Below are 26,777 nucleotides of genomic sequence, written 5' to 3'. Positions count from 1 at the left end.
AGGATTCAAACCCAGGTGTCCTGACTCCAGCAGTTCTTCTTGCCCAGCTCTGCATGAGAATCACCTGGGAACCTGAAAACAAACAAGCGAACAAACAAACAGAAAAACGTACCTGGGGTCCACTCCAGGCCCATCAGATCCGACTGTCCGAAGGTGGGGCGCTGACAAGTATTTTAAGTACCCCAGTCGACTCCAATGTTCGCCAAGGTTGAGAAACGCTGCCCTGTCCTGGGACAACAGCCACCAGCTCCCGGCTACAACTGAGAGGCATGAGGCAGGAGCACCCACACCCATGGATGAACAGAATCAGACCCCAGGGAATGGTGGCTGTCCCACAGGGTGCAATTCTAAACCGCATCCAGAGCGCCCTAGGCTCTCTCCAGGCAGTCCACCCGGCTTCCACCCAGAGAGGCTGCCTAACTCAGGGCTGAGCAGCACCCACACTCTGGAATTAGGGGCCCCAGCCTGGGCCATGGAGGTTGGGTACCTCTGGGGATTTTTTCCCTTCACCTGTGAAAGTAGAGCTAATGGTGCCTCATTTGTGGATTCATGAGGACTAATTGAATTTACTCACTTCCAGAGCAGCAGACCAAATGGCCTGCTGGCCTTGGCCTTGGCCTGGTACAAGCTAGAGCACTGACTAGGGTGGGTCTGCTTCGGGAGACCTGGTTTTCTTCTAAGGGGAGAAGTTCATCCCCTACCCCACCATCACCACCCATGGGCGCCAAGTGTCTCTCTGCCTCTCCTGAGTTTCTAGAAGGAAGGTCAGGAGGGATATGGGTGGAACGGAACCACCTTCCTTCACTTCCCTGGAAGGAAAGGATCAGACTCCCCACACAGAAGGGGGGCTACTGAGAGGTGGGGCTCTGTGTCCCATGCTAGGGAGAAGAGCGCTTCTTTCCTTGTGGCCCCATGCAAAGTCGGGGAGCTCCTTGCAATTTGCCAGAGGTTAGGTGCCCCCAGAACACAGAGGGTAGAGCACTCACATAGAATTTTGCTTCAGAAGTAGGGTCTGCATCTGCAAGTGTGTAGTCCCTGCCTCTGTTAACATTGTTATTCTAGAAGCCAGTTACTTGGGCCCCTTGGAGAGCAGCACCTGAATTCTGAGGCAACACTTTCATGAACACGCTGGAGCACACCAACCCTGCTCCCTTTCCTTAAGGACCTCGGGACTGTCTCCCCCCACCCCACCCCGGCAGAGAAGGAAGCTCTCCTTATTTGAGGCGCCGGAGACCTCCACTATCTCCGAGATCCTCCTGAACTTGGGAGAAGGAAAGGCACTCGCTTCACCTCTCCTCTCTCATTGCCCACCCAGGGGCAACCCGGGGGCCCAAGCTTCATTCAGCTGGGAGTCCAGGGGGAGACAGCAGATTCCTGTGGTTTTAGTAGCGGATTCCACCTGGACTGGGGGCTTTAAGTTGGCCTAGGCCAAGGCCACGTGAGGGAGGCCACTCTCCTTCCTCCTGAATTCTTCTCATTCCCAACCCAACCAAAGCCGTGCCTGTCCTCTTCCCAGGCGCTGTCCCCAGGAGTTGGGAACAGAGCTGGACAGATGAGACGGGCAGGCCCCGGTATCTCTTTCCCAAGGAAGCCCCAAAGACTCAGGCAAAAGACACACACTTTATTTTTCCTTCCTTTAATCTTAAGCAAAAGAAACACGGGGGTTCAAAAATAAAAATTTATTCCCCCCCCCCTCCCAGGCCTTTCCCCCAGCTTGGCCACTGCAATCACCCTGCCTCCCCAGCAGGGACAGGAGAAGGCGAGGGTGCAGACAGCTCCAGCTGGGGAGGGGGAAGGCGGGGGTGTGCCGAGCTCGGTGCTGATCTCTTTCCAAATATAAATACACGTGTCAACACTCCTGGAAAACCCTCCCCACCTACCACGCAAGGCTCTCCTCTCTCTGGCAGTGTTTGGAGAGGGGGTGGGGGAGGGGAGCGCCCGGCACCGGCTGGCTGGGGGTTACTGCATCCGCTGGCTATGTACCCCACGGGCCTCCTGCTGCTCATTGTAGAAGAGATGACACTCGGGGTCCCCCCGGATGGTAGGGGCTCCCTGGATCAGCTTCCCAGTGTTGGGGTTCACACACCAGCACTCCCCACGCTGCCCGTTCAGAGACATCTTGCACTGGGGAGAGAGTAGAGAAGGATGTGGAGGAATGGCCCCGAAGCCCGCAGCTCTCCTCCCCTTCACGCAGCCTGAGGTCTGCTGAGCAGCTCTGCAGGCTGGTGCTTCACAACCTTGACCGTGCACCAGGGACCTCGCTAACATGCAGACTCGCCTTTAGAAGGTCTGGAGCGGGGCTGAACTCCGCTCCATGCACAAGCTCCCACGTGACACCGGGACCCACCAAACATGCTCCAGTTAGCAAGGTGCTGGGCAGTGCCCCAAGCTGAAAAGACTCAGTCCCCACCCGCAAGGAGGTCCTGTCCCGTGGGGTCGCCAGCAGACCAGGGTTTCGTTACAGTGTGAAGTGAAAAAACGCATGTAATGGTAGAAGTCAACACGAGCACAGGCCCTAGTGTGGGCCGTGCACTGTGGGAGCCATCTACACGCTGCTCATTCAGTTACTGGTTTTTAAGTGTGTGTGAGTGTGTGTGTGTGTATGCGTGTGAGTAAGCTCTATGCCCAACGTGGAGCTCCAACGCCTGACCCTGAGAGCAAGAGCCGCACTCTCGTCCCACTGAGGCAGCCGGCGCCCCCTACCGTTCTTCTCTAGCATACACGTTCATTTAATCCGCAACCACCTTGTAACTCCGGGACCATTACTCCACCACTTCACAGATGACCAGAAGGAAGTACAGATAGATTAAGTAACTTGACCAATGTCACACAGCTAGTAAGAGGCATAGCTAAGAAGCCATTCCTGTCCCAGGATCCCTGCTCTTATCCATAAACTAATTAATTACCATGGAAAATCCCTTCAGTTACCGGTAAGGGACAGGACACAGTCTGTTTTTCATTAGAAGAGATCACTATTTCTTTTCAGCCCCAAATGCAGCAACCGTCACACATTTAGAGGGCGCGTGTACAAACAGCTTTGAACACTAGACTGGTATTTCAAGCGGCAAGATGCCTGCCTGGGCTGAGGGAGGTATGGACGTGAGCCCCACCCCCAGACCCTACCGCTGTGCAGGGGGAGGGTCAGTAGAGGCAATTAGTCAATGGTGTAAATCAGTGATTCGGGAAGTGTGGTCCACGGGTCATCAGCCATTCCTGGGAGTTTGGTAGAAATGCAAACCCTTGGTTGCCACCCAGCCTTCTGGGATGGTCAGACCCAGGAATCACTGCCAGGCGATTCTAAGGCCCAATAAAAACGTTGAGAAGCATTAGTGGAACCTAACGTGGCTTCTCCCAGGCGCTCCACCCAACCCGGACACCAAGGGCTAATGGCAGGTAGCTGGGTAAGAAGAGGCAGCCTCTGGCAAGAGCAAGGCACAGCTGGGGTTCAGGGCCAAGGACATTCCCTCTCACCTGTTTGAGGTTATACAGGCCATGCTTGTCACAGTTGGGGATGTGTAAGGAGTAGAGGTGCTCCAGAGGACCCCGCTCATCTGGAAGGTGCATGGTGGAGATCCGCTCCAGGACCTGGTCCAGCTCCTGCTGGCAGGGGGTCTGTGGGCACAGACAAGCACAGATGGGAAAAGAGGATTCTCAGAGTGAAACTGAGCTCATGGAACAATGGCCCTCAGAACCACCTCCTGCACAGGGAAGGGATGTTCCCACAGCCACAGAGCTGGTTGGTGGAACCAGCCAGGGACTTCTGACAGCAATCTCACTAATATGTCATCATGTCCACGCCAGCCTCTCTGAAAGTCCCATGGATGGGTGTTTTCACTCGTCTTTCACTCTGTCGGTGGCTTTCAGGGGCCAAAATGGGATCTCCTTGGAAAAGCGAATTCAAGTGGCTTTCTCTAGAGGACCTCTGCCCCGACCCCATGGGCCAACCTCCATCCCTTCCCATTAACCCAACCGGGACCAAGACCCAAGACAAGAGAGCTCAGCTGGAGAGAGGAATGGGGGCAGCCGAGTGAGGGGAACACATCCCAGCAAGCTCAAGCAAGTTCAAGTCCATCTCTAGCATCCATTTCCTTGCCTATGCCCTGACGCCAAAAAGAAATGTGGAGGTTTCAGAAGGAGGGGACTTCAAGAAACCATATACCCAGTCTCTTTCACAGCCGACAACTGAGGTCCCCGAAAGAGACAATGATCGGCCAGAAGTTCCCTGAATATGCTGGTGGGAGAACCAGAAAGGAAAGTGCTTTGTCTACAGGCAAATAGGACACGGATGTTACTAGGTGCCCTCCTCCACTGCGAGACCTCCCACCCCTCCAAGCACACCCAGCCCCTCTGACCCTGGCAGGCGGCGGCCGCAGCTTCTTGGGCTCATCCAGACCAAGGTGATGCTTGCCCCCCTTGCCCATTTGCCGGTGCTGCTCGGTGACCTTCTCCCGGAACACAGCCAGCTCCTTCATGCCCGACTTGAGGGGCTTCCGACTAGCACTGCCTCCACTGCCCAACAGGTTCACGGTCCCGTCCACATGGTTCTCAACCAGACCTCCTTCAGAATGCTCGTCACCGTTGTCTGCAGAGAGAGGAAGGGAAGAACTCTAGGTGCCGTTTTCAGAATGGCAGGGCCCCCAGGGCCAGTGTGAACCCCTGAGGATGGAGATGACCAATAGCCACGCGATTGTTCTAAGCAATTTACATAGGCTATCGATTTCAGTTTTGCGGCAACTCTTGGGGGGCGTTACCCCAACTTTGACAGATGCGCAAGTCAAGGCACACAGGAACCAAGACTGAGCCCACGAATCTGGCACTGGAACACAGGCCCACTGACTGAAGAAAACGCCTGGGAGGCCTCCTCGGTACTGCCTCCATCCGGAGCAGCACGGAGGAGCACGGAAGGAGGAACGTGTTCGCAAGGCTCTCACCATGGAATGGCATTAAGTCCTCCTGAAGCCATCACTCTCCCCTAGAGAGACCTCCGAGGCTCACCCACCAGAACCCCCAGGTTAAGGTCTTCATCATCTGTGGCCTAAAAGGACACAGATTGGGTCCATTTTCAAAACTAATGCCTCAGATCCCTGGCCAGGCCAGGGTGAGGTGAGGGAGTGAGAAGGGGGAAGAGCCACCACCAGAGCCCGCAGCGTCTGACACCCGCTATCACTCATCTGCCCACCTGCCCCCTTCTCGTGTCCGCTGATGACTCAGGCCCACGGCCGCTCCAGCACTGCCCCCAGCGGCCCTGACCCGTTCCCGTGTCTGTCTCGGCATGCCACCACCAGCCACATTCCAGAGAGCCCGGGGAACAGGAACCGGCTCCACTCTGCACTTTCCGCTTACCGCGAAGCATGGAGCATCACCCGATGCTCGTTCAAAGGCACCTGTTAAGTCTCTTTCCACCTTCCTCAGCCACCAGCCCCTCAACTCCAGGGAGAGGCTCCTGCAGGGTGCACAGCTCAGGTGGAGGGGCCCTAAGAGCAGCCCCCAGCTACCACAGGCTCATGCTGGCTCGGTCGGTCCAGCCAGGGGAGGCCCAAGGAACAGAAGGGCATGGAAGAGTCGTAACCAGGGAGACAAGCTCTCACGGGCTCTAGGAGGGCTGGGACTCAACAGCCCCCTGTGGATACAGGAGGGCCAACCAGGTCTCAGACCCTGGGGCCTAAAGCCATCCCCCAGCAGGTGCCAACAAGACCTAGATGTGCGGAGGGAGTATTTCTAAACAAATTTTGCACGTTTTCTCTTCCCTTTTGTGTGCTTTCAAATACAGCCCCGATAACATAACTGAATGGCTCTTACAATATTTCTACACAAGGGTTTCAGATGAAACTTAGGACCTGGTAGTCCCCTCCGAGTTCAGGCACAGGGTGGAGGCACACGGTGGTGGGCTCAGATGCCCACTGTCCTGGACAGAGTTCCATGGGACAAAGAGCTGCCCTGTAAAAGGGGGGCTGTGATGCCCACTCTGGGTTGTTGCAAGCTGTGGCGTTCACTCACTCCCTCCATGGCTAAGGAGTGGGGACACTCTTGTGCTTCCTGGGGAACTGACACCTGCTTTCACAGAGCAAGCTCCAGAAGACTCTGGTGGAGTCTGGCCACCTGACCCCTGGGGCCCGTCCTCACCAGCTGTGGCGGCATTCCTTTAGAAAGCCAGCACGTGACCTCCAGACTAGCGAGCCCCAGCTGATAGGGCATTCTTGAGTTAAATCCCAGCTCCCCGACTTTTTTTTTTTTTTGAAGATTTTATTTATTTATTTAACAGAGAGTGAGAGATCACGAGTAGGCAGAGAGGCAGGCAGAGAGAGAGGGGGAAGCAGGCTCTCCGCAGAGCAGAGAGCCCAATACAGGGCTCGATCCCAGGTCTGTGAGATCATGACCTGAGCTGAAGGCAGAGGCTTAACCCAGTGAGCCACCCAGGCACCCCCAGCTCCCCGACTTTTTACGCCAGCTGTATTTGTCCTGCACATACAACCTCCCTATGCTTCCATCTTGTTACCTGAACGGTTAGATCATCACAGCCCCTACTTCACAGGACTGCTGAGAGTATGTTACAGGTAAAGCAGTTAAGATAAGGCCTGGAACACAGAAACTCTGTGTCCTGTTGGTGATAGTACTTTGATGATGAAGACAGCAACTGCCTCAGTTATCCGTTATCTGCTCGCTCGGCAATGCAGAACCCAAGAACCAGGCAGCAGAGGAAGAGAACCCCTTGAGCATCAAAACAGCTGTCAGCACGTTGAAGCATCGGCAAGTTCAAGTGCTTTCCTCACAGGGCGCGGGGACACTCAGCACAGGAACACTGCTGGTTTGCAGGAGCATGGCTCCAGCGAGCCTGGTCTCTGGATGTCTGGTTTCTACGGCCACGGCAGAATAAAATCAACAAAATTAAAAGGAAAGAGAAGGAAGGCATGTGGACAGTGGCGAGAAGTATCGAATGGCAGGAAGATAAGAGGAGACTGAAAAAAAACAAACATAAGAACTTTGGGCATGTTTAGTGCATCACAAACAGCTCCACACCCATGGATGATCCCGGAGGACTTCCATACTGTGTAGTCCAAAACAAGAGTTGTGTGGGTAATGACAAGGACCGTGGGACATTCAGAAAAGAGGGCGGGGGGTAACATGCCAAGCATTCCCCATTAAAAAAAAGAAAAAAAAGATGTCTATCCAAAATTGTTAAACTTTAGAAAAATAAAAATTGAAATATTTATTTTTAATAAATTACTTTTTTAAAATATTTCATTTATTTATTTGACAGAGAGAGTTCACAAGTAGGCAGAGAGGCAGGCAGAGAGGGGGTGGGGAAGCAGGCTCCTTGCTGAGCAGAGAGCCCGATGCGGGGCTCGATTCCAGGACCCTGAGACCATGACCTGAGCTGAAGGCAGAGGTTTAACCCACTGAGACACCCAGGAGCCCCAAAATTGAATTATTTAAATGAGTAGGCACTCTGAAAATTCTCTTTAGAATGGCTATTTCCCCAGGGGTCCTGGGTAGCCCAGGTGTTACCATAGATAAACTGATCATAGATCAAATCCTGTTCCAGAAGCCCAAGCAGCACCTGCAGGGGATAGCCTATTTGAAGCCATTTGCCACCAAGCTGGCTGGGAGTTCTGTCCCTTCCGTATTCGATCAGACCCATCCACCCACCCCAAACTTTCGTCACACACCCTGTCTCCCGACCCCAACACTGTGGACACTGGGACCAGAGGATTCTTCCCTGGCGAGCTGTCCTTTGCAGGATGCCAAGCAGAATCCTGGGCCTCTACCCACCACAGGCCAGGAGCCCTCCTGCAGTTGGGACAACCAAAACTAATGGCCCCTGGGAGCTGAAAGTGCCTCCCACTGAAAAGCACCCTTCAGAAGTTAGGCTTTCTCCGGAGGCCTGGAAGTTCCCCAGCCCCGTGCTGAATGACCTTAGACCCCACCTAAGGCAGATCCAAACTGCTATCTTCACCTCCCCCGGCTAAGACCCTCCGCCACGGCTCCTCCCCCAGCACACTTCGAGAGCCCAGGAGTCCACCCTCTGGTTCCAGAGGACTTGAAGGTTCCTGTTCCCCCTTCCCTGAGCTCTCCTGGGGCTCAGACCACTGACAGGAGCCAAGGCAGCATCCGCTGGCAGAGTCCCAGAGGTCAGTCCGCCTCTAGCACTCAGAACAAGGCATCTGAAAACAGGTAAGACGAACAAGATGCGCACGGATAAAGAGGCATCAGGCCGGCAGACTCCGGACAGAGCTGGCTTGTCATTAGGCGCAGCGGGCCCAGAGCCCAAGGGCCCAGGGAATGTGGGGATCTATTTTAAAGTCAAAAGGATGGGCGCCTGGGTGGCTCAGTGGGTTAAGCCGCTGCCTTCGGCTCAGGTCATGATCTCAGGGTCCTGGGATCGAGTCCCGCATCGGGTTCTCTGCTCCGCGGGGAGCCTCCTTCCTCCTCTCTCTCTCTCTCTGCCTGCCTCTCTGCCTACTTGTGATCTCTCTGTGTCAAATGAATAAATAAAATCTTTAAAAAAAAAAAAAAAAAAGGAAAGGGGCGCCTGGATGGCTCATGGGTTAAAGCCTCTGCCTTCAGCTCGGGTCCTGCCTCTCTGCCTACTTGTGATCTCTGTCAAATAAATAAAATCTTTTAAAAATAAATAAATAAATGAAATCAAAAGGAAAAATATGCCTTTAGGTAAATTTTCTTTTAAGTCTTGATCTATAATACCAATACATGCACCATTCTAAGATACAATTACCAAATATGACTTAACATCTTTTCAGAGGAGGACCACAGATGCCCAGGCATCCCGGGCCACAGTCCGAACGCAGCCCTGCACCAGGCCCCAGAAGGCAGGGGCCTACGGGGCCGTCTGCTCCCAGGAGGGCAGAGTTGGCTTCCTATCCTGAGATGGCCCCGCCCTCTCTGAAGTAAAGGTCAGTTTGTCCGCCCTCACGCAGGCCACCTGGATTCCAGGCTAGGTTTCGTCCCATTCCATTATTGATCCCAACGCTGCCAACGCACATGCCATTAAGATGAAGAAATCCACAGGTCTGGTTTGCTGACGCACATTCTGACACTCCACACCTTGAAGTCCAAGCCTGGGGAAGGGCCTGAGGGCTGATTGGGTGGAGACCACACGAGCTTGCAGACCGAAGAAAGCTTTAGTTCCATGACTGGTCTATTTCCAGCCGAGAAGCTCAAGAATTCAGGCTCCCAAGTCTCATAGCCCGACCGAATCCCAGGTCTCCACTTAGCTGTGCAGCCCCAGACATGTCACTTAAGCTCTCTGTGTTTCCACGGCTCATCTATAAATCACAGACCAACAGCACCCACTTCCAGTGGGCAGCCAGACTGCCGGCGACGCTGCTCGCAGACACATTGCCGGGGAGCATGCGGAGCCAGCTCTCAACGGCTCCCCCCACCCTGGGGCAAGTACCCACCCGGCACTGCCGGGCACATGGGCCTTATACCATCATTACCCAGTGCTTTCCATACATTCTCTTCCAGGGGACAGGAGCGATCCGCAGGAAAACATTCCAAATGGAGAACTCCAATTAGAGATGGAATTTGCCCTCAGAACAAAAATACCAAGTTGCATTTTTTTCCCCTGCCCAAGAGTGAGGTTCAGAATACTCTCTATTACACAACCACTGATGTATGCAGCTCCATGGGCTGCAGTGCAAAGGTCAGTCTAAGCAATGGTTCTTAGCAGTCCAAATCCCACAACTGGAGAAGGCTTCGGGCTTAGGGATAACCCACAGGGGCCTCCGGGGTCCCCAGTGATCTTCCCCTAAGGATTAACTGTTCTCTACTCCATAGCGCCCCAGGAAATGGTTCACCGCTGAAGCAGGGAGTTTGCCGACTATATATGGAAGGTAAAGTTTTTCCGAAGACAAGTGGGGGAGACCACAGAGAGCCTGGAGCGTGAGAACTCCCCTCCTGCATCCTGCCATGCCCCTCAACCTCATGCACCTGGAGGTATGCTCCGCTGAGAAAAGCAAGGACAATCAGAGGCAAGCAACGAGCAAACCCGAGGCCCAGAAGGACTACCACCTGGTCTAGAGGAGCTACACACGCTATGCCATCAACAGAGTGCCTGGGGTCCCCGACATTGTCCTCTGGCTCTGCCTTACTAGGTGGACCGGTCTCTCCCTCCAGGAGAAAGAGCTTTGCACCTTCATTCTGCATTCCGGACTACGCATTAATACCCTGGTTTTAAACTTTAATTTTGGCATAGCCTTTTTTTCCCTGACGTGATCTTGTTGGATCGTAGCACTGACGACCTGACCCAGTGCATGAAAACCCTTGTGTTGGATGAGTCCCACTCTCATGAAACCACATTTTCTCCTCATGCGATGCTCTGACCTCCACGCTCCAATTCCTGATCTATAGAAAACCTCAAAGCCCTCTTAGGAAAATAGGCCCCTGAAATCCAAACGCAACCCCGTACTCCTTCCTGCTTAGGGTGTGATTGAGGCTTTGTCCTTACACAGGCCTGGGGAGAAAAGGGAACTTTTCCCCGGAACATGCCACATCTTCCAACAAACGACTATGCCTCCCTGCTTTCTTCTTGTCTTTATTCTTAAGAAAACCTAGGCATTCCTCACCTTCTCCTTGGCCTACCTCCTCTCTGGAAATCTAAGAGCTGGGGGCCCCCAGAGAAGATAAACTCTGACTCCAAATCTGTCCTTCCCTCCCGTGCCTTCGCCTCCTTCCGCAGGTAGCGGCACTGCAGACCCTGCGAGAATGGATTCCGAGCAATGGGCCGGGGGAAGGCTGGCCGCTTTCCCGGCTCCACTCTCGCTGGACACAGAACTCACGTGGCTTCTGCTTTGTTGGTTTCTCCCCAAATGCACTTAATCTTGACACATGTTGGGCAAAAGAATTAATACTCACTCCCATCTTCTCATTAACATCCATGGCAATGGACAATTCATTAACAAAGTCGAATGGGCAGAGAACTCCAGGAGTCAAGAGGACTTCCCGCTTTGCCGCTTCTGTTTCACCCATGATGTTGGCCAAACCCTCTAACCTTCCCAAGCTCCCCCTTCTCCAGTGTGAAAAACGTGGATAAGAATCCTACTCCAGTGAAGGCTGCGACTTATCATTACCATTTGCCCAGGGTGGGCAAAATCAAGTTCCAGAAGAAATGTGCAGACAGGTGATCGATTTCTTAAATGGGTAAATGGAAGATTCACGTACCAGGCAAGGGCGGGGAAGATCCGATCTGTCGGATGGCCATGCACACTGGAGAAAAACGAGTTACCAGAAAGTTCTGCAATACTATCTCTCTGCATATTCCTTCTAAAGCCTGATTTTGTTGATCGTATGAATTCTGTATGTCGCTCAACATCACAGTTCTCTGGCATCTGATGGAAGTCCTTGGGCAAGCGTGGATTCACCTAAATAACTTTACCTTTACAGAATTTGTGGGAAGGAAGGCGAGAGAGGGAGGGAGGAGGGGCGGGAGGGGGGTGGGAGGGAGGGAAAGGCGCTCATAGCGACCAGGCAGGCATAGGGGAGACAGGGCTCATCGGTAAAGTCACCAACATGCACGGGAACCAGCTGTCTTGAAAAGAATGTAAAGCCAGTGCCTTCAGATGGCTGACTGTGGCCCCCATGTGCAGTAACACAGGCCCCCGAGGCTGGGGTGGAGAATTCAATCCCCGCTGGAAGGCAGGCAGAAGGTAACCATGGATGGGGAAGAAAGGGGAGCTGCTTTGGCATCTTTCAGCTGAGGTCCTTGGTCTCTCTGGGTAAGTGGCCTCGTTTATGTGTCTCCCTCCCTCCTTTCTTCCAAAGGTCAGAGGCAGCCAGCCACCCTGGTGCTCATAGGGGAATTCTGAAGAGAGTGTATGTACACGGACGTTCGTACATGGACATCCACTGCGGTGGAGGCTGGCACCCGTGGCACATTCCAGCTTCAGGAATGACGCTCTCCCGGTCAGCCCATCTACCCCCTGCTGGCGCCCAGCTTCCTTCCAAACTCCCTTCCCCTTGTCTCCCAGCCTTGGAGGCCCTGCTCCCTACACCCGGCACCCCTGCGTGGTGTCAGCAAAGCAACCCTGAAGTCTCCCAGGTGCCACCACACTGGGTGAGAAACCCTCCGGGCGACAGACCAGGAGCTCCTAGGCACGGCTATGGCACAAAAGGAACTCCCTTGGGGGAGGAAATAGCTACAAGCAGTCTCTTCAGTCCTTCCTGATCCCCCGTCATCCAGGCTGTATCCCACAGGGGCAAGCACTGGTCACCTCCCCTGGTGCTCATCATCCTACCCTCGGAACTACCACGGGCTACTGGAGATGATGCATGAAAGCAGGACATCGAGCCCACTGCCGGCCAAGCCACCCTAAACTCTTTCTGGATTCTCTTTGAATACCAGCTCTTCAGTTCAAAACTTTGGCTAACTTGCTCTAGCCAAGCAGGAAGAGAAGCACTGGCCTAAAAGCCAGTGGGGGGCGCGGGGGGGCAGGTGGCGGGGAGGTGGCAAGGTTCTGATCCCGATGCTAGCACCATGCCCCGGATAGTGAGTGATGCCCATCAGGGGGTTAAGATATGTAGGCTTCAATATATGGGGGCGCCTGGCTGGGGTAGTTGGTAAAACACATGACTCTTGATCTCCAGGGCATGATTCGAGCCCCACGTTGGATGTAGAGATTACGTATTTAAAAAAAAAAAAAAACAGCTCAACCTGCTCATCCATAAATTCAGTGAGTTTGATTAGGAGAACGGCGCCCTGTCTTGCCTGTTGATCAGAAATCATCCCAAGAGCTTGCTACGAATGGTCCTGGACTCCAGCCCCCTGGGGTTCACGGCAAGCCTGAGCAAAGGTTAAGGGCTCTGTACTTTTAACAACTCCCTCCAAGCTCTGGCATTTCCAAGGCCCCATTCCTCTGCATTTCTCGCTCTCCTGCCTCAGTTCGCTGAAGAACTTCTTGGTGACGGGAGAAGGATGCCAGTTCTTTTCAAGGGACAGGACTTCATGGGAAGACAGTCTCACAAGCTCTTTCCATCCACAGGCTCGTAGGTTCATAAACAGACGCGTATACATGCATGGATGCAACAGGGGCCCTTCTTGGCCAGGCATCATGGAGATTTCTAGAGCATGCCCTCACGGCGCCATCTCCTCTCGGGCTCCACCGAGTTAGCAGGAAGAGTTTGGACTCTACAGAGCTTCCCTGCCTGTGCGCTCTCTAAAGGGCTGCTTTATAAACACCAGGGTCATTCCTGGAATCACAAAGACCTGGGGAGGGTCAGCGCTGAGGCACACCGTTTGAGAAAACAAAAACAGGCTCAAATTCAGCCAAGGTCCCCTGGGACTCCGTGAGCCAGGCTGTCCTTGAAGAGCCAGAGAAATTGAAAGCAAGATGGCAAACAGCCCTATCAGCTTTCACCCTTTCCACGGGTCCCAAACATGTCTCCTCTGGCTCAACTAAAGCCATCCAAGAACCCGGCAAGGTAACCCCGCCACAGAAACCCCAAGGGGGTAGAGAGTGTGCTCCGGTGCAAAGCTGGGATAGGGGATATGGGAACAGGAAGGAGGTGCCTGACCCAGCAACTCTACATCTCCCCGACACGTACACAAGAACATGCATTACAGCATTACCTGTAGGGGCAAACCCAAGCCAGCAGCCTTCCAGCAGGTGAACGGAGAAGGAAATTCAGTAGGGTAAATACAATGGAGTAATACACAGTAGGTGACCAGAATGGCTCGGACCTGTGATCACTCCTCTGATCTATCCACCTAACAGACCTCTAAACCTAACGCTGACACAGAGAAAAAGTTGCAGAACGAGTCCTTTTTGCACATGTAACTTATTTTCAGAGAACTCTAGATGTTGGGCATCTATTAGCAAATCTGTTTTGCCAAGGAACAGAAACAGGAAGGAATGCATGCTGGTCGCTGCCTCTAGGGACAAGGGACAGCAACAAGAGGCTGGTGGGGAAAGCCATCGGGAAATATTTTTTTAAGCAGACATGAAGCTGGGACACCGGGGTGGCTCAGTCCGTTAAACAGATGTGAAGCCAACAGGACAAAATGTCCTCCACTCCCAGTTCTGGGTGGCACACTGGTGTTACTGCATGATTCCTATTACTTCTTCTCTGCATTTTTACCATTTTTTAAAATATTCTATTTTTAAGCAATCCATAATCTCTATAGCCAGTGTGGGGCTCGAACCCACAATCCCGAGATCAAGAGCTACACACACCACTGAGCCAGCAGGTGCCCTACAACCATTTTCGTTAACAAGTCATTTCCCTCATCACATTCATTCCTCCCTCGCCTTGCCAAGCAGGGGTATCCGTGAACTTGGGGTCCCTCTGAAAGCCCACTGGGTGCAAGAGGGCCAAACATGAGTGACCTGGCCAACTTCACTGGCACTCACAGGCCACCAGTGTCACCAGGGTCACCTGCCTGCCAGAGACTGACCATGGGCTCCTGGCCAGGTCTCTGTGGGATGAAGAACTGAGAAATGAATCAGAGGAAAGACCCAAAGAGAATGGAAGACAGTCACAGAGTCCAGGAGAGGAGGACAAAGGAATCAAGATAGTGCGGACCTGAGAAGGGAAAGCCAAGGGGACAAGGGCATCCCAGTGGAGCCCACAGGGCACCGGAGACACCCACAGGTGTGGCGTGGTGCAGGTGCCCACAGGCCAGTCATGCCCGGAGGAAGGGAGACAGCTGTTCCAGTTCCCTGAGGCCCAGAGAGTAAGAGCCTTAACTGAAACAGAACGATCCAGGGTAGAAGCCACTCAAGACTTTCACGGTAATTACTAAAACAGGTAGCACACCCGGCAGATGGGGAAAAAACTGCAGACTTACTCTGGTAGAGTTTAGGAGGAACCTTGCAAGGAAGAAGGGCAATATGGCTTCCAAGTGTCCAAAGGCCCCTGGACTGAGACTATGAAGGGCCATCCCTGGGCAAAGCACTCCTTTATTTGACTCAGCTTCTCTCACAACTCCCTACCCAGAGCACACTGGCAAAAAGCCTGGGTCCCTGCTTTCCCTTCCTCCTCCAAAGGATGGAGCTTCTTGAAGATGCAAATGTGGACTTCGCGCCCATAGCGCTTTAAAGAAAAGTATGAAAAAATGAAAGGAGGGCCGGGAGGACATTTGGTGTGCTCGATTCACTTTTCTGGAAGAACAAGATGGTGCCTTCTAAGTCGAAAGGAGAGACCCGTCAAACCCAATTCTCCCTCTCCTGTGACTCGACTCACCAGAAAGGGTTCTCACTAGTTCACCTAGAGAACTTCCCAAAAGCCTTGGTTGAAAAGGCTAAAAGCTGCCCCTTCGCTTGCATTCGATTTATAAAGAGCTCTACTGACTTTTAGTTCCTTCATAGTTAATATTCAACTTTTTAAAATGCTTCTCTTGGGGCCTACCGCTGGCTCGGTCAGTAAAACTACACGATTCTTTATCTTGGAGTCGTGAGTCTGAGCTCCACGTTGGGTCCGGAGATGACTTAAAAGAACACAATTAAATCTTTAAAAAAAAAAAAAAGATTTCAAATAAAATAAAATGCTTGTCTGGCTCCGCTGGTGCCGAGTCGCGTGTCAAACGCATCTTCACATTCTCGCACGCGGCACACGGCACGCGCTCCCTCCATGTGTGACCCCCAGGATCAGGACAGCCGGCTCCCTCAACACCACCCCACCCTTCTCTGGCCTAGGGTCCTGTGTTCTATTTAATTCTCACTTTTCCAGCCTCTCCCTCACCATCCAGGACCCCCAGCAGCAAGACTGGTCAGGAGTTTTGAAAAGGGGAAAAAAAAAAAAGGGATCAGCAAGTAAAGTAAAGAGGTAAGAGAAAAGACGCGTCCCTCTCCCGGGACCCACATTCAAACAAGCGTTCCCACACTCCGTTCGGAGGATATGACCCCACAGACCAGCTCCCGGAGTGATCGAGACTGGGTCCTCCCCACCCGTCTCCTCCTACCCTCGCCTTCTGCCCGCCTCCTCTCCAGCCCCGTGAAGGCTGTTCCCAGGGACTGCGGGCCTGACAAACTGAACCCGGGGGGCGCAAACAGAAACTAAAAACCTGTAAAGATGTCCAGGATTGCCTGCCCACACTCTCAAAACCAGCACAAGAAGTGTCCTGAATATAAATAAGTGTCTTTAAATAGGTCACCATGCTTTTCTTTTTCCTCAACGAAAAGTTCACTAATTGTGTCTGATAAAATAGGGCGTCACATCTGGGGTCCTCCCTGGTTCTGCTCTCTGGGCAGACAGGCAGCAACGGGAACCGGGGACAACCCGCAGAGCTTCGAGGGAGACTCCCCGACTCTGGGGCGTAAACGGGCCACGCTCTCAACCACTGGCAGAACCATAATGAGTGGCCGTGGCACCAAAGGCCATGACCACCCACTGGAAAACCCTCCACCACTAACCCCATTCTGGACTTTCCAAAGCCAAGGGCAGCCATCCAGGGAAGCCACACCCCACGGAAGAAGCCATCCCTCGGAACCGGATCCCTCCGTCCCTGCTCTTAATACACTTGGCAAATCAGAAAATACAGAAAAACAGTCCCTCTCCTCCTGTTCCGTGGGCTGCGATTAGGCGAAGAAGGAAGGAAAACCTGCAGGACACCGATTATCGATTATCGCAGTTTCTGGGCTAAGAGCTTTGTGGACAGAACTGCATTTTATCATTCGGCAATCACACGAGGTTGATAGTTTCTTATCCCCTCTCACCTTGACAAAAAAAAAAAAACACACAAAGCCGGAGTGTTTGAGGCCAGCTGCCCAAAGCCACGTCATCAATGGCAAAGCCAACACCAAATCCAGGTTGTTCGGCTCCAGGGCTCTTCAGGGAACCAGGCTGGCGTCATTGGCGTCACTGGCAGCTTTTAACCCCCAGGGCTTTATTCCTTCAGTTTTATCACATTCGTCCCCTCCTCATCTAGGGATCTTGTCTTGCCTGTCGCTGGAAAGCCCTTCTGATCTCCCACACCCATCCTAGCTGGGCTCCCCTTCCTCCCGGCCAGCCACACCTCCTGCCGCCGTTGCTATAGAAACCCAGCCTTATCAGGCCGGTTGCGAGACAAGGGCCCCCAGGGGACTGCCATTTTCATTTTATCTTGGCCTCAGGCACTTTCTCCTTGACAGGCAACTTGGCACCTCCATCCAAAAGTCAAGGCGACAGACCTGAAAGAAACTTCCTGGGGAGCTGCGCAAAGGAACAGTTTTGCGAAGTTATCCCTTAAGGTCCACCTCCCAGGGAAAAGGAGCTTTTCCGAGCAGCGTGCAGCAATATATATATGATTCGCTGCTGCTCTGCAGGCGTTGAGTCTGCGAGTCTGCGGGACTGAGGCCCTGGGAGAAGCATCTGGTGACCCAGATCCACTCCGGTCTGCGCCTGCACTGGAACTGGAATGCAGCCTTGATTTCTTCATCTGTCAAGTGGGGAGAATCCTGAGGCTAAAACAAGAGCTGGAAAAAAAAAACAAAGCCAAACCAAAAAAACTCGACCAACACTTTCGTCAAAGTGGATGATGTCTGGAAGAAAGCGATTTTAATTACCATTATTTTGTCCTTTACCCCTTGGGGCAGACCCTTGGCTCACTGCACCCCACAATCCAGCCCAGACCCCTCCTGCTAGAAGGTCCCACCTCCTTGAATCCTTTCAGGGGTTCAACATGCTAAGCCTCCCCACGTCCCACCTCCCCAACTTGCTGAGGCCTTCCTGGGTTCTGAGGCCCTCCCTCCCTGGCTTCCTGGCTTCCTGCCTCCCAGCACTCAGCTCCTTGAAGGAAACACAGGCTGACACACCTATACCCATTCACTAATTAGAAACCCCAGGCTCTCCTCTGCTCAGGCCAACTGAAGGGGGGCCCATGGGCCAATTCTCCAGCCCCACAGCTGGAGGCCAGCCAGCCCCTGCCCCTTCTCCCCAATCTCCACTCCTGCCCTGCCTCCCAACAGCCAGGAAGAGATGTGGGGCTGGCAGCCAGAAGGGGCCCCACAGGCTGCCAAGTGCCCCCTCCCCCCACTAAAAAAAAGGTTGTGGGGGGAAACAATTCCTGACTACAGTCGACTCTGTATTTCTTTCCGGAGAAGCCGGCTTTCTGAGCAAGGTCTCCCTCTGCGCCCTGACTGACACCCAGGAGTTGAGCCAGAGCACATCTTCCCTGGCTATGTTAAAGGACAGGAGTGGCCCAGGAGGAAGGGCATAGGGGGATGGTCCATTTTCCAGGAGGGGAAAAAAAAATCCATAGCCAGTACACTCTACTCACTGTGGAGGTGGGGGCGGGGGGCAGTTACCCTGGAACCTGAAAGCCAACAAGCTTCTCTGGACTGACTATCCCATCTGTAAAGTGGGCTTCTCCTCTCGACACCTCCCTCCTCACGGTCATGAAGGCCCTCCAAGTCGAAGGAACTTTCCACCTCAGATTCCCAGTGGCAAGGGCTGTGTTTTGTCCCAACTGTCCTGGGTTTCACTACAAGCCTCTGCTGACCCCTGAAGATTCAAGCAGCCCCCTTCTCTGCTTCCTGGGGCCTCCCTCCCACCGGAGGCTCCAGAGCACAGCCGCCACTATCATTATGCCCAGAAAGGCGGTCACGAATGGAATCAGACACTGGGAAGAATCTCAGAGCCCAGAAAACACTCTCCCCAACAGCCCCCCGACACCCTGCACTCCTGTGGAGAGCCCATCAAACCTTTTCAAAATGAGAGGCTGCTCCCCAACTCAGAGCGAGGTCCACTCTGCAGACAGCGTAGTAAGGACACGTCACTTTTTGGACAGAATGCCCAGTGTCTTTGCCAGGATCACGTTCAACTTTCTGGCACCCAAGGCTCAGGCAAGAGAGACGTGAGAGCCCATTTTCCTGGAGCAGGAACCAGGCACCCCAGGGCCTTCCCTGCCTTGGACAACTCCCCGGCCGTGCAGCCCGGCCCATGCTCTAGGTACTCAGTGTGCTAAGACCAGCTGGCTCCCACCTGACCCTATTGTTCTGAAGCTGGGTCTACAGCAGGGCGCCTGTAGGGGGCTGTCCCCGGAGGAAGGAGCTTCCCACCCCTGAACAGGGGCCTCAGGGATCCTCTGGTCCTCCGAAAACCTCAGACAGCTAGGTCCTCACGGCTGGCTGGCCGGGTGAAGGCAGAACCCAGCCCTGTCACCAGCTTAGAGCAGCAAGCCCGCACAAGTACCCAGGGTCCCAACCCTGGGGCCACTTCTGTCCCTGCAGTCCCTCCACTCCCAACTGAGGGGTCAAAGGGTGAAGCTCCCAGATGAAGAACGGTCAGCCTCAGACATCGGGGTACGGGCCCTAAGGAGCACTGCCTAACTCATCCCTAAAAAATGGAAGCCTTCTCACCTCAAACCATTTGTTTGACGTCAAATCCATTTATACCGTATTTAAAGTACAGTTTCCTTACCCTTTCTACAAACAGCTCAACTACAGTCTGTGAAAGTAGGCCAGAGGGATGGTTATTTCCATTTTATACGTAAAGAGATGAAAAAAAAAAAAAAAAGAAGTGCTTAGTTTTGTCTGTATTATCTAGCTTTCCACATACACACACCCACACGCAGACACACACGCGTGCAGGTGCCCCCCTAAAGAGTTGCTGCTGTCGATATTTGATTTACAGATAAGGAAGACGGAGGCTTGGGGAGAACCTGCCTTGGCTAGCATGTGGTTGGAAACCGGGCTTTGAGCTGAAGCAACTTCACACCTCGATGAGGCCACGAAGCACGACCCTCAAACTTCCGGGGAGACGCGCGGCCAGCCCGACGCAGCCCACGTGGCCTTCGTGTCGAAGGCCAGCTCGCTGGGCGTCAGGGAGGAGACACGGTGGGCTGCCGTCAAGGCAGCCAGCGTGTGTGAGCGCCGGCTGCATGCCGGGCACTCGCCGACGCCACAGCTGTCCTCAGGCGCACCCCGCTGAAGAGACGCAATCGTCCCCCGTTCCACCAACAGGTAAACCGGTATTCGAGGAAGGCCCACACGCGTCAGCACTCGGGTTCTCGAACTCAGGCTGCAGTGGAACCCGGTCCCCATGATGGCACAAGCAGGGCGGCCACCCCCCACCTCTGCTCACCCCACCCTGGGACCCTTTTGTCTCTCCCAACTGCAGCACACTGGTCACCTCCCTCTCTGAGAAGTCCCAGGCCTTGGGCCTCCCAGTGGAGTTGAGGGAATGCAAACAGCCAGACCTGGCCCATGCACGGCAGGTGTCCAGGAACAAACTTTCGGGCTGACGGGGTCAAAGACTTTTGCTGCCTACAGCCCCCCCTTCCCTTGCTTGACCACGGGGGCGGAGGGGAACAGAAGGAAGGTCAGCAGCCTCTCAGCTCGTGACTCACCTGCTCAGCCGTCCCCTAACTGAGCTTCAGAGTCCAAAGCTGCAACAAGGAGGTAAAACGCCTCCCTCTCTCCCTCACAGGGATCTTGGAAGACAGGAGACAAAGCAGGCTAGGAAGCCAGTTCATGATAGGAGGAAGACAGATGGGAAGGCGACCGAACCCCTGGCAGCTGCCTGCCAATCTCAGCAAAAAGCTGGCCAGAGACAGCAAGGAGTAGAGAGGCCTAGAACGTCTGCCAAGCAGAACACCAGCTCCCCTGGTGACTTAAAAGCTTAACCTTGCTCCTCTCTGCCTCGGTTGCAGGGAGAGCAACCCTAGCACAAACCCCCTTGGGGAGGTGACCCCTGCCCTCCAACCCCCACCCCACAAAGCCCAGCCCCATGTTCCTCTGCCAACCACCCTCCTCATCCCAGAATTAGACTTGTTTCCAGCATTCCAATCCCCACCACCTATGGGGTCTCCACCTACCTGGAGTCCTGTGGAAGGCTGGGGTACATCTCTCTTCTGTGCCATTTCTCAAGCCTTACCCGCTTGAACCCGCTGTTCAAGACCCAGCCATAGTGGGAGAGGCCGAGGGGGCCAGGGGAGAGGGGGTTAGAAAAGCAGCATCGATTAAGCAGGGAAGGAAAGGGGGACTGGGAACACTAAGAAGGGACAGACTGAAATGAAATGCTGTCCCTGGTGATGAGGCTCTTCAAAAATAGTAATAACCGAGCCCTTTGTCGTCGTTGTTGTTGCTGGTACCGTGTTGTAGCATGTGAGCGGGGTCAACAACGAAACCAAATGTGGGCAGAGCCTACATATTTTCTGCTCCTCCTTCATTCCCTTCAGAAGACCCTGCTGTGCCCCCAGGCCCCACCAGGAACTGTCGTCCTATTTTGCATTTCACTGGAACCAAGAATTTTTGGAACTTCCTTATATCAAAATTTAGCAACTGTGCATCCAGTGTTCTACAGCAGAGAACAGCTAATGTGAGACCCGACAAGAAGCTAACCTGATTAATGGGCTCCAGTACAGGGATTCTCTCCAAGGAGGTCCTCAAGATGCAGGACAAAGGGAACCAAATAGGCTCCTGCTCCCAAGGCCCGCAGGCGTCTTTCTAAGACTAACTTCTACGTAGTCCCCTAACCCAAAGGAAGGATTTGCCCTAAAATTTCAGTTTAAAGCTCCGTGCTAAGGTAAGCAAAATCTTAGAACTGTCTAAGCTTCCCTCTTCCCTCTGCCTGCCAGGAAACTCAATAGTTCAACTTGACCAAGAACCACTGCAAAGATAGACCTCTGCGGTGGTCGTGAACACATAGATTCCTCTTTCCCCTGGACACCACCACCTATGCTAATTCAGAGACTCCTCAGCCCTATTTTTACAAGATCCTATGACCTCGTTACAGAGGATTTGGTTTCCTCAAAGCTTCTTCAAATACCTTGTCAGGGGAATGGATGAGATCGTTATTACCACACAAAGGGAACCATCACGGTGAACAATGCGGACAGAGTGGAAGGTGAGTAAGGAGATTGCAGGCAAACAACCCTTGATTCCATGACTTCCTCGGATTCCAGCCCTCAGAGGAGCACAAGGGACGGAGGAGGCAGCCAGCCCACCACAGCTTGCCTCCTCGCCCGGTTGGGACTTGGGGAGCCACACCCTCCAGACCAGACCTCCAGGACCAAAGTGTACACGGCCACATCCCACTAGGTCAGGTGGCCCAGGAACCACCGGTCTCTGTCCCCCTCCCGCCACCTCAACTCCCCCACCTCCTCCTCCCAACGCGTCCTGGTGACTCAGGCAGAGCAGCTTAGCGGGGCAAGTGCTGGGTGTTCTGTCCAGAAGGGGGGAGGGTGGCGGAAGGTAGTGGTGTTAGCAATCAGTGACAGTGGGTCCCACTCATTCCCCAAGTCTATTTTACGACTTTGAACTCAGTATGCAAATTTATGCAAGACAAGATGCAAAGCAGCGCTTAGAGCCAGAAGTCCCATTGCTTTTCTCCCCTTTCTTGAAGCTGCACTGAACCACTGTAAATCAGCGCTAGCCTCTGCCCCCCTTTCTGGTCCCCCAGCAACTGCAGATGCAAAGGCTCCTCAGACCCGCCCGCCCGCCCGCCTGCCTGCCCTGGGACTTTGAATGACTGCACATTTCTATAGCACGTTTATATGTGCAGACGGCCAGACGGCCACTGGGGCGGCTCCGCCCCTCGGCATAATCCCAGGCATTGTATACGGCAGGGAAGGAGGCAGGGAGATGCGGAGGGAGCCAGTCCACCCCGCCAACCCTGAATTCTGAAAGGGTGCCCACTTCCTCCTCTTACCCCGACATTTCTAGGCACTCCTGCCCACTCCATCAGCAAACACACCCACACACTGTTAAGATCCAGACCTCAACAGATCTCAGGGGGGCCCCCACTCCCATTTTTCTTCCAGGCTCACTCACCTATTCCAACCCCTAGTCTGGCATGCTGAGTTTCTCTGAACCAACCAGTCCCGACCCATCACCCCCAAGGGATGGAGGCTCAGCACCCGCAGATGTGCCCCACCCCCCACCCCCTGCATCCCAGCCGTCCCCAGGAAGTCAGCGACACAGCCCCTGAGTCCTGGGAACAAAGACAAAAGAGCTAACAGCAAAGCCGGAACTGCTGGGGTTTGCTGCCTCAAAATAAGAGGGTATGTTTAAAATTCTCAAAAGCAACCTGCTCAAAGAGGAATGCAGTCTGGGATGGGAGAGAGCTCGTTCTCCAGAGAGGGGAGAAAAGGGACGGGTGATGGAGGGGGGAGGAGGCAGCTTTCAGGGCTACGGTCTCTTCTGGGCCACATTCTGTGCACCGTGACACCCAACCCGGACCCCAGGGCTCTATGGGCAGTGCCACGCCCCTGCCCAAGACCCTCTCTGGCACAGAAAGCCCCTCTCTTTCCTGCACCCCTGCCAGCCCAGGTTTCACCCTGCAGTGCCCCCTCTTGCCCAGTCCTCAAGCCTCAGCACCCTGCTTTGGAACACTTCTTTCCAGGGTGCCCACCCAGCTTCCACATCTAGCTCCCACCTCCCACCCCCCGTGCCCCCTCTTCCCAGTCTGGAGCACAAGAGAAATATGCGGAAGGCGTCTGTCTGGGCACTGGGAGGAGAGGGCTGAGGAGGCAGCTGGGGCTAGCTGGCGGAAAGGAGTCCCATAACCAGGCAGAAAATCCAGAGTGACATTCTTCCCATGAACTCACCCCATTGTCCCTGGGCTCCCCTGACAACTCCCCCCTTCGGGCTCTAGGGAGGAGTGAATGGGGAGAATCTCCCGCATCTGTTCTGGGGCTTGGAAGCAGGAGAGCTGCCAGTGGAAAGGAGGAAGGGTGAAAAAAGTACAACGTTTAGGGAGGACCTGTGCCACGCACTTAATGATTAAGACGATCACAATCCAAAGGAGTCTGTGAACTTGGAGGCCTTTGAAAAGTTCACCCTGCTGAGGAAGATGTTTAGTTTGTCAGAGTTCAGCTCAAAAAGCACAGTACCTCCCTGGTGGGGAGCTTGGAGGGGGGGGGCGGGCAGGCAGGAGCGAGGGGGCCACGGAGGAGGAACACAGGGCCAAGTCTTTTCCTTTTATTATGACTTTCTAAGAGAAGCAGGAGGGAAGGGTTAACTTGGAGGCCAGGGGGGGGAAGGAAGCAAGCAGAGGGAGAAGAAAGGGACTCGGGGTTTCTGCTACCTCCTCTGAGGAAACCCCAACTTGCTCTGCACTCAAGGTCAACATGTGCCAGAGAAATAGAAGAAAGATTTCAACTCTTACCCCCAATTCCATTCCCAAGGAGAACAGGGAAAAAACAATGGCTGGGGAGGGAAAGGTGGGGAGGCCTGACGGTCCTGGGGGGCGGGGAGGGGGTACATGACTATGACCACATACGCTTACAAGCAAGCAAAAATGTTTTCACTTATCCCTTTTCTTCCTTTCTTCCATTTTTTTTTTTTTTGTTTTTTTTAAGCTTGAGGAACTTGGTCAGACTCGCTTGCTTTTTAAAACAACAGCAGCAGGCAGTGGACACATTTCCCAACTGTCTCCAAGAAGAAAAAAAAATAATTACAGTCTCCTCCAGACCACTGGGGCAGAAGGCTTTTGTAATTTTTAAAAACAAAAACCAAAACAAAAGTGAGATTCTGACTGCCTGGTCGTGTCCCTCAAAATCGTTTTGGGGGTAATGAGGATCCCTTACAAAGACTCCCCGGACCCCCCTTCCACCGCACAGGAAGGATCTCCCCGGATCAGGACGGGGGTAACACCTCCCCGCGGTCAGAGCAGCCCGGTCCAGCGCCCGGGCATCGTCTTGCCTTCTGCCCTGGGGCCCAGATGCTCCAGTGAGTAGCACTGCTGCCCCCGCCCCGGGTCTGCAGCCGGCGACCCGGCTTAAGTTACACTGACTCAACTGCTGGGCAGAGTCTCCGAAATGCCCCTCTCTTATTGTTCCTCCCAACAGAGAAGCACGAGCCTTCCTCGTTCTCCCCGGGATGAGAGCAGAGCTCGTCTGCGTTTCTCTCCTAAGCAACCCACCCTACGGAGTACCAAGTCCTTTCTTTCCACCTCACCATCCCAAACGGAAGGGTCCCTCGACGAACTGCCGCCCTTCTCCTAGCGCCCCGCTCTCATCAGACGTCCCCGAAGTCACCGGCACCCGCCAGCCTCCGCCCCCCAGCAGTGTCCTCCACCCGGACCTTTCCAGGAAACCCTCGGTCGGCGGCCACCGACTCAAACTGTGCCCCAGCTAAGCCTCAAGTTCGTACTCCCCCAGGTCTGGCCAACACCCTCCTCCCCAGTATATCCCCCCTTCCAAAATATAAGTCGAGGTACGTCCACCCGGGGAAGACCACGGTAACAGGGATGCCTCTCCTCTGCCCACTTATCCCGACCAAACCGGTAAGCAGCCAGGGCTCTCCCGCACGCTGTTAACTCCAGCTTCCCTCCCCGGGCCTGACTTTCGGGTCCCCCTCCCAAGCAGTCGCCCACAACTGGTCGAGGACTCCGCTGTTCCTCCACTAAAGCGGTCGCGGAGCTCCCGTCGCACGCCGCTCCCGCACGGAACGGCCCCCGGCCCCGCGCTCCGCTGCCCTCTAAGTTTCTCCGAACTAGTTGTCCCAGTGCGCGTTACCTGCAACCTGCTCGGGGCTGGCGCCGTACTCGGCGTCGCGGCGCTTCTCACAAGTGCCCTCGCCCAGGACCAGCGCCTGCAGGGGCAGCTCGGAGCCCGGGTGGGGATAGCAGCGCAGCCCCTGGGCGCAGCGCGGGGTGTAGACGCCGCACGCCTCGCCCTCCAGCCGCGCGCACACGGAGCAGCAGCCGCAGCCGGGTTCGCGGACCAGCTCCGCGCAGGGCGCGCGGGCGTCTCCGGCCACCCCAGACGCGGCGGCCGCGGCGGCCGCGGCGGCGGGCGGCGCGGCCGGAGGGGGCCCGCAGGCGGCCAAACGCTCGGGCGTGCAGGGCGGGCAGCGGAACAGCACCTCGCCGCGCACCCCGCTGCCGCCGCCGGCGCCAAGGAGCAGCGGCAGCAGCAGCAGCGAGGGTGCCAGGAGCAGCGGCAGCGCGGGGCCGCCCAGTCTCGGCAGCATGTTGGCGGTGGTGAGCGCGACGGCGGAGAGCGAGCGGGCAGGTGGCACGGCCCTGCGAGCGCGGGAGCCGCCTCCTCCACTTCTTCCTCCTCCCCGGCAGCCGCAGCCGGGTCCTAAAGGGCCCTGCTTCTCCCCGCCCCCTGCCTTCTCCCCTCCCCCTTTTGGAGACCACCCCCTTCCCCCGACACTCCCGCGCGCCGGCCTGTGAGTGCGCGCACGCCCGCACGCCCACCCTCCCCCGCCGCGCTTCTGGGCTCTGTGGGTCCCTTGCACCATCACCACCCCGCCGCCCCGCTGAACCTCCGTCCCTCCACACCCATCTTACCCCGGGCTTCCTGACTCCCGGGGAATGCGAGTAACTTGGGGCTTGGGTAGCATCCGCGCGGGAGTGGAGAAAAGTGGGTGCTTTTGTCTCCTGTTTTCGGTTCCGTTCAGAAGGACTTAGTTTGCGTGCTTCCCATGCTGCCGGCACTGGGCTAAGTGCTGGGGCGATGCAAAGGACAGAAGACGGAGTCTTGGCCTTCAGGTGGATTTCAGTGCGCTCCCACCAGCTCCCTCCATCCTCAGGGTTCCACTCAGTGCCGACACGTTGCTTGGGGAAATGCCTCTGGTCATCAGTGAGTTGGTCGGAAGAAGCAGGTTCCCACCCACTAGACCAGCCTAGCCTGAAGAGCCCCTCCTGGTGACCACCGCAGTTTCCCAACCCTGCCAACATCTGCTAACATATAATTACCAGAAATGCAATTTCTGGACACTGAGAAACCTGTTCCCTTCCTCTTTGCCTGACTTCCCCCAAAGTAATCCTTTAGTTGCCTCCTCTCCCTGATCCAGAGGCATTTGCTATGGGCGAGATCCCCACCCCCCTAACCAACACTCTGCCGCAGGGGTCTTGGAGAGGTCAGATCAGACTGCCAGGTGTGAGAAGGGGGG

The 26,777-nt window shown here is 54.8% G+C and overlaps 1 protein-coding gene across 1 annotated transcript; it reads right to left on the bottom strand.

The window, feature by feature from the left end:
• Positions 1–1,615: 1,615 nt before the first annotated feature.
• On the bottom strand, positions 1,616–25,958 carry IGFBP2 (insulin like growth factor binding protein 2). The gene is made up of 4 exons (XM_032354745.1): positions 25,391–25,958; positions 4,353–4,582; positions 3,472–3,612; positions 1,616–2,124 (listed from the first exon to the last, which is right to left on the bottom strand). The coding sequence occupies exons 1-4, from the start codon at positions 25,845–25,847 to the stop codon at positions 1,960–1,962; spliced, it is 993 nt and encodes a 330-aa protein (XP_032210636.1). The 5' UTR covers positions 25,848–25,958; the 3' UTR covers positions 1,616–1,959.
• Positions 25,959–26,777: the final 819 nt, after the last annotated feature.

Source organism: Mustela erminea, chromosome 8 (genome assembly GCF_009829155.1).
Source record: "Mustela erminea isolate mMusErm1 chromosome 8, mMusErm1.Pri, whole genome shotgun sequence".
Taxonomy (NCBI): Eukaryota; Metazoa; Chordata; class Mammalia; order Carnivora; family Mustelidae; genus Mustela; species Mustela erminea.
This window is presented reverse-complemented; position numbering and strand designations above follow the sequence as displayed.